Genomic DNA, 8,458 nt, shown 5'->3' with positions numbered 1-8,458 from the left:
TATAGTAATTTCATAAACTCATTGCAAATTTCATATTGCAAAACTCATTGTTTAAATTTCATAAACTCATTGCAATTAACAAATAGTTTTATGAGCTAATGTTTATCAATCGTAATTATGATTTTATGAAATTTTCATAAAATAAATTTTTATACATTTAAATTTTATAAATTTTGAAATGTATTTATTAATTTAATTATTAACAAAATTTCTTTCAATGCAGTTTTTAATTTTAAAAACTATTTGTTTTGTATCTGTAATATATATTTGAGGTTATTAAATGCATGTCAACATGTTTATGTAAGTAAATTTAATAAATTATCATAAATGTAATTCACAATGTACCATGAAAATAAGCATTGTGTAATTAGTATAATTTGCTAAAGGACAAAATTCTTACACATTTATACAGATTACAATTTAAAAATATATACGGGACCTACAGTCAGTTAACCAAGGTACAACTCAAGAACGGCTGAAAACCACTTCCTCTAACAGCTGCATGTTGTTACTCAGGATTCATGAAATGACTTTTGAACCACCTTTTATAATTATTCAAATTTGGCTACAAGTTAAGGTATCTTTTAAAATTATCTTTTCGATAAATTTATGTTCATATACTTCACGTAAGAGGCATGCTTAAAGTCTGGCTCTCGGGGGGGGGCCGAAATTGGAAAAAATAAAGCAATTTTACAGTTGCAATTGTATATAATAACTAGCTGACCCGGCCACGCGTTGTTGTGGCTCAAAATGTATCTATTATAAATGTATAACACTTCCCCCGTGGGGGAATTTCAAAAAATCCCTTCTTAGTGTACATTCTCTTGACGTACCCTATTAAAACGCAATCAAAAACGCATCTAAAATAGTATAATAAAAGCCGAGTTCTTCACAGTAAGCCTTAATCCCGTCACTTTTCCCGCTGGGGAATATCGAAAAATCCCTTTTTAGTGTATATTCTGTTGACGTAACCTATTAAAACGCAATTAAAAACGCAAAAAACCGCATGTAAAATAGTATAATAGAAGCCGAGTTCTTCACGGTAAGTCTTAATCCCGTCCATCTCCCCCCACTGGGGGGAATTTCGACATGTATATTATATAAAATCACGTGCGTATTCGAATGCAACGTTGTGTCAAAATTTCAAAGAAATCGGTAGGAACAAACGAACGTTATATTTTATTTATATAGATCGATAGAAAATGATCTGCTTCAGTCCATTCTCACAGAAAAGCATAATGCCTCACAGAAAAGCAAACTTAGATCGTCGGAAGTTAGCGCCATCTGTTGGACATAAAAGCCTTAATCCATATATAAATATATTTTTGAAAGGGGGAAATGGTGTAGGGGTATGAAAAATAGATAGTAGCCGATTCTCAGACCTATTGAATATGCATATAAAATTTGGTAAAAATCGGTAAAGCCGTTTCGGAGGAGTAAGGTAACTAACATTGTGACACGAGAATTTTATATATAAGATTTATAAACAATTCTATAGCTATATTTAGAAGTTATTAGCTTGTGTTGATGTAAAATTATGTTGAGAAGCCCCAATATTCTGTGCCAAAATGCTCCGGAAGGTCTTCTTAATCCGTCAGACATCAGGTGATTTTATAGAAAAAAGAAAACAAAATTCATACATTTTTTTAAAGAAATAATATTATTGACTTTTTATACAGAAAAAATACATATACGTAAAAAAGGGAAAGATATCAGGCGATCGACGCCATTAATACAAGCGACTAGGAGTGATGTAAATTAAATTTTACTATATTACAAAACGTCAGATTTAAATAATAGAAGAAATTACATTTTATCGTTTTAGAAGATGCTCATAAATTATTATTATTATTTTTTTTTTTGATGAAAATTTAAAATATAATTCCATCACCTTATTGCTTTTTTCTATTTAAAGTGAAGAACGAATTAAATAAATTTTCATATAAACAAAACAAAAACAAAAAATATATATCACCCGGTACAAAATTTAAATATAAAAAATCTTTTCGTACTGTGATTTATAATTATTGTGCTTAGTTTTTCTATAAAAATTTTATATATATATATATAATTTTTTTTATTAGTTTTTTGATACGATTGAAGGACCGGATACGATTTAAGTGAAGGACCGGAGTATCAATTGATGCGACGTCTCAAAAATCTGTAAATAAAATTCAAAATTTAAAAAAGAAAAATTATAAAGTTAATATTAGTAGAAATTTATTTTTATTATTTAATTTATATTTAACGATTATTTTTTAAAATTTTGAGTAATTTATACGAGTTTAATACAAATACAGTGAAACTCCAAGCAATGACCACTGATGGAAACAAAAAAAAATGGCCGTTATTAGAGGTTCGACTGTAATCTTATACAGACTTCTCCGTAATTAATTTAAGTTAATTAATATTGCATTTAAGTTTTCGGTTGAAAGAAGTAATTTAAAATGCTGTATACATTTTTTTAAACTTACCTTGTTCAACCGCGTTGAGGTCCTTGTTGAGGAGGGGGACCTTGGGGAAATTGGTGTCCGGGTGGAGGAATGACGTGAATGTTGCAGGTCTAGAATAAAAATTAATATTTATAAATGCTTTTATAATGCGATTTATTAAAAAAAAAAATAAATTTTTGTGTGAAGGCTTACCTCAGAAATATGGTAATCCATGCAAGCTTGGTACAATTTTACTTGCTCGGTTGGCTCTTGGAATCTCTGTTTCTGTAACGTTAATAAGAATACAATTATCGTATCACATGAAAATAATAGAATAGAATAATTAAAGATAATAATTATAATAGAATAATCATGAAACTACATACCGCATCTTGTTCGCATTCATCGTGTTTTTTCAAAATGGTGCCTTCAATCTGTTAAAAATTATAATTTTTTTTTTAAAGTTGATTGAATATTTATAATTCATTTTATTTCAAATATTTTTGCATTAATTGAACTTACGTCAGATTGCAAATTCTTTGATTTAATTTCTGTTCTGGCTCTATCGAATTTGTAACTGCCATTGGTATCAAACTGAAAGCAAAATAGAGGAAAAAATTATTGTAAATCAGTAAAATGATATTATTTATAATTAAAATTCTGGTATAATGTAAAATAAACGAGTTATATGTTGAAAAAATAAATAATGGTGATTGCTTTATATCATACTAGCATTAGCGTAGAGTCTGATTTTTCGGTGATAAGCACGATAATTATGTTACATAAAGCTTGAAAATTATTTATTTAAAAATCTTTAAAAGTAAAATTCTAAAACTCAGAAAGTATTCGTTCAAACAGGTTCTTCTACAATTGTATTATTCAACAAAAACCAGATTTGAAATGTAAGAACATAAACCAATTATATCCTAGATCTCGACTCTAGCAGTATGTTCATCAACATATATGCTTTCTCTCGAGATCTTCTACGAGGCCCAGGCCTTTATGCCCTTTTTTTAAGAAAAAGAAATAGCATATTTATTAATGAAATGCAGTCTTAAAGATTTTATTTTCTGTTAGTAAAATAACATTAATTTAACGGGTGGGAACCACTATCGTCCGTAAATTTTCTCATAGTTCAGGGAAAAATCCCCAGCTTTCCTCTCTGAACAGCCCTGCTTATGAATAGACTATATATGAATTAATATATATACATAAGCAGGACCGTCAAGAGAGGGAAGCGGGGGATTTTTCTCGAATATAAATACAGTGAATCCTGTCCAAAACGAAACCTGAATAAAGCGGAAATCCTGCCTAAACGGAAAAAATTCTTGGAAACGGAGGGATTTTCTACGTTAAGAAAACTCTGCTCAAAACGGAAACCGGAAAGAATATTCCGGTTTACGCAGGTTTTACTGTATAACTTATATATATATTCATACATACACATATAGAAAGTTTATACAAAATTTTACATGTTCTCATTTTAATAAATACACAGATGATTTTGCCAAGAAAAAATTTTTCTGAATATATGTTTAATTTATTAAATAAATTTATAAGTAAACAAAACTTAAGCAATCGAATTCGAAACGTGTTCCACTTCTACCTTTAGAAATATTGTTACAGCTTACGTTACGTTACGTTACGTTACGTTACTTATACACACACTTTAAACGTATGTTTACTTGTTATATATATATATTATATATATATATTATATATAATTGTTGATGTTAATAACTTCCGTAACTGTTCAGTTAGCAACTTGTTAATTAATTGATATAAAAATTACGAATTCTTACCCATCCTTCTTCTTTCAAAGCGCAACTAGTGATAACATCTCTGTGTTGTTCAATTTGTTCCTACAATAAATACGTTTAAACATAATTAAAATTTAAGAAAAAAAAAATCATTTTGAATATTAAATATGATAAATTAAAATAACTTACTCTTGTGATACGTTCTGTATTTGGTGGTGGATTAGCTCCTAAGCATTTTTCTATCACTTGACGTTTCTGTTCCTGTTAATAAGATATTTGTAGATAAATTTTTATAGAAATATTCTCAAGAAAGTAAGCATGAAACTCGAAGTTTTTTTTCTTTATTTACTTAATTATCATCTCAAATGTTTGATATTGTAACATATATTTAAGTCTAAACAATTCTTAAATTCTTATATAATTTGTAAATCATATAAATCTTATACAATCAAATCTCTGAACGGCGGCTGCTGATAGAAACATAAATACTGGCTGTTGTTCGGAGGTTATTTTGTACGAATTTTTGTTCAAAAAAGGTTCTTAAAATGGTTGCTGTTGAGAGGTGACCGTTATTAGAGGTTAGACTATATTATTTTATTATAAAATATCAGTATTTTAACATAGTTTCCTGAGAATTTAAGACAATTCATTATTGACATAAATATATTTAAAGTTTTTAAAGTTACTAATAGAGAAATATATAAAAAAAATATAATACAATAAGTTTTACAATAGTGATTACTTAACTTTGTACAAAGCATTAAACACAGGTCAACTTTGTTTATAAATTATTCAATAAATTATCGTATAATTAAGATACCTATTTTATTTTTTATTTAATTATACGGTCATTGATCATACATTATTTTTTATTATTGTTAATTAATTTTATTGCAACATATGTTTTTTGTAGATTATTTCTATTGCAGTCAAACCTCTAAACAACGGCTACCGACGGAGACATTAAATGGCCATAATTTGGAGGTTAATGCGCAAATTTCCGGAAAAAAATGGCCGCTGTCGGGAGGTGTCCGTTATTGGAAGTTCAATTGTATTAAAAATAATTTTACAGTTCGCTGTATTTGAAACTTTTATGAACTTTAAATACAGGAAAATCCGTAATTTTCGGTGATTGAGCACTGAATAGAGTTTTATCTGTTCTACGATGCAGACAATTACAAAATCGTGTACCGTAAATTTATAGTTTTTCGGCCTTCTTTCAAGGATGTAAACTTAATTTACTCCTTGCAACAATTGGAAAACGATGTTTAATGTTTTATTACACGAAAAACAAATACAAATTTAACAGGAAAATTAACGAGAATAGAAATTAAAGTATAATATTACGTAACAATAACTAGAAAATTGCTTTAAGTACTACAGAATTCTTCATTTAATGGCTTGTTTCCAAAATAAATTTAATTTTGAATGGAAATTACAAAGAGAAAAAGTAATTTAAACAGGAATAAACATTAAAAGGGGGAAAAGGTATTTAATTATCGTGAAATGCTAATTTAACAAAAGATAATAAAAATGGGGATAAAAATATGCAAGGTGAAAACAGTACCAGGAAATGAATTATAAATATATATAATAATTTTTTTATTTTTTTTTTCCGACAGAAAACTGGTTATAAGAGACAAATATCACGGTTAACCGGAACATTAGTTTCAAACTATCAGACCTAATTTTAAAGAATTTCTACTATTTTTATATACTTACCTTGTCACTGTCAGTAGGTTTTAGTTGTTCGCACTTGCCCCAATTAATTTGCTGTAGAAAAGAAAAATAAAAAAGAAATTGTTTTTTAAAAAATTTATAAATAATTCTTAATTTAATTTATTCAAAATTTAATTTATTATTTTTTGGATTTTTTCGTGAGATAAAAACAAAGGAAATTTGTAATCGGGTTGAGTCAAAATTATCCATTATTTAGGGCAGTTACACTTTATAAATATCTTCAAAAAAGTATTTTGAATATGTAAACCCGTTTTTCTTTAAGTTATAACAGGTTTTTAATTTTTCAAATCTGTAATTAACGCTTGATAAAGTTCACTAATTCGCTGTCGATAAATTAAAAAAAAAAAAAAAATCTTTCTGCATAAATTTTGATTAGTTAAAATGATAAAATACAGTTTAAAATGCTTAAATTAAATTTTAATTAAAAAATTTTCTTTAATTTAAGTTTAAATTAGGAAAAATTTTTAAATTTAAAAAAAAATTATGCATCGAAATGAAAATTGTTAATGGTAAAAACCCATAAAAATTTTAATTTAAAAATGTAATTGAGAAATTTTCCATAATTTATTTACCCGTAAAAATTCCCCCAAAATTTGTTTTCACATAAAAAAATTTTCAAAAAATTTAAGTACTTCATAGAAAAATAAATGATTAAAAACCGAAATTTTAATTGCATTTTAAAAAATGCCAAATTTCTTTTAATTGGGAAGAAAAAATTTCTCTAAATTGACAAAATGAAAATTTTTTCCGGTAAATGTTATAAATTCTTTTGAAAATTTAAATATTTTTCAATCATTGATCAGTGGAAAATATTTTAAAATTTCCAAGAAAATCAGAAAATATTCTCTTGAATTTTATCCTCCAGAAAATTTCTTTACTCTAAAATCTGTATATATATATAATTATTATTTAAAAATATTCAGAATAAAATGAATATTTTCAAAGTAACTTACTATTGGTGGAGGTCTTTGTTCCTGTGCAGGCGGTTGCTGAGCATTATGTTGAGGCGCTGCATTAACAACAGCAACCAACAAAGCGAAAGCTATAAAATAAGGTGACATGGTACCGAATATCTTCAAAATGAACTGAAGTCAGGTGGGGCGATTGTACTACTTATATATACACTTGACAACCAATGGGATAATCGGATACATATTGGAATGCCCACTTACAGGGATTCGGGATCAGGGCATTGTCAGCATAGGTCGTTTTGTGTCAAGGCCTATTGGGTATAGAATTGATGGAGGATGTGTCAGCATAAGAATAAATGGGGTGTGAATAACGAAGGATGCTGGTTTGGTAAGGTATCAAATTTGAATTAGGACCAAATAACCTGTTTGATATTATTTCGACTGACACAATTCTCAGAAGGGACTTTTACTGTTACTGGACATGATCTAGATTCATTACGGATTATTTTGCTATAGTTGAAATGGGAACAGAAAGATTTGGGCAGTTTTAAAACATCATTAAGTTATTGGCAATCGTTAAAATTCGAGGGAAATTAAACTAGGCCTATATTATATTATCTGTTCTAATTTTCTTTTCCTTAATTTGCACTTTAGCTTTTGTATAGTGAAATTTTTCTTAATGAGGAAAGGTTCTTTTTGTCTGTTCTTTTTTTTCTGCGCGCTTTTTTTCGTATTTTTTTTCCTTTATTAAAAATTATGTCCATTTTTTAAAGAAGATCAACGTCAAAACAGGTATTTCCACGCGGAAACTGTTCTAAATACGCAAAAATTGTCTAGATTACGTATTAATATTCAACAAAAATGAAATTCGAATTACGATTTTCAAAAAAAATAGAGAAAGATGAAGAAATTTATAATGATTCTACCGAACATAAAAACATCATTTACTATTATGAAACCGGAATTTAATATTAAATAGAATCTGAGTATATATAATCATTATTTTATATTATGAAACAGGACATTTAAAGAACTATTGTAACAGAGAAACTCAAGTAACTGTCGGGTTAATGAAAGAGCTACTTGATACCAACATCATTTTGAAGAACAATACAACTTCTGAGATTGAATAATTATGAAAAACTATTCTAATTTAATAATAATTAAAAAAAAACTTGGAGACGGTAATAATGAAGGAACAAATGTTAATTTCTTTTCTTAACTACGCGTCACCCATCTTCTTACAAGTCCACTGACCCTATTATTTAGGTCAGGAGCTTATATCAGAAAACCATGGCAACTATATGTGTGTTAAAAGGACTATTATATAAAACAGCAGTTTCAGGTTAAAATAATTTTCCTCCTTTGCCTTTCTGAATAAACTATGTAAAAAAAAAAAAATTGTTTCTCCACAGAAAAAGAAACATTGTTTATTGTTTTTTTAATAGAATAAACATCACTGAATCGAAGCGCGAATCAGGCTTTCACATAACGATAAACACGAAAATTCTTGATTTTATATAAAATTTGAAACTTATCCAAGTTATTTAATACGGTTCAACAATTTATCCAATTAAACTGTTCGATTTTTATATCATCTTGTGTTTATCAGCCG

At 27.5% G+C, this 8,458-nt stretch overlaps 1 protein-coding gene across 1 annotated transcript; it reads right to left on the bottom strand.

Moving 5' to 3' along the window:
* Positions 1-2,062: 2,062 nt before the first annotated feature.
* On the bottom strand, positions 2,063-7,038 carry LOC136986226 (uncharacterized). The gene is made up of 9 exons (XM_067283716.1): positions 6,886-7,038; positions 5,915-5,965; positions 4,382-4,453; positions 4,235-4,294; positions 2,955-3,026; positions 2,819-2,866; positions 2,646-2,717; positions 2,475-2,563; positions 2,063-2,161 (listed from the first exon to the last, which is right to left on the bottom strand). The coding sequence occupies exons 1-8, from the start codon at positions 6,991-6,993 to the stop codon at positions 2,480-2,482; spliced, it is 567 nt and encodes a 188-aa protein (XP_067139817.1). The 5' UTR covers positions 6,994-7,038; the 3' UTR covers positions 2,063-2,161; positions 2,475-2,479.
* Positions 7,039-8,458: the final 1,420 nt, after the last annotated feature.

This window comes from Centruroides vittatus, unplaced genomic scaffold, assembly GCF_030686945.1.
Source record: "Centruroides vittatus isolate TY-2023 unplaced genomic scaffold, ASM3068694v2 scaffold_1015, whole genome shotgun sequence".
In the NCBI taxonomy this organism is placed as follows: domain Eukaryota; kingdom Metazoa; phylum Arthropoda; class Arachnida; order Scorpiones; family Buthidae; genus Centruroides; species Centruroides vittatus.
This window is presented reverse-complemented; position numbering and strand designations above follow the sequence as displayed.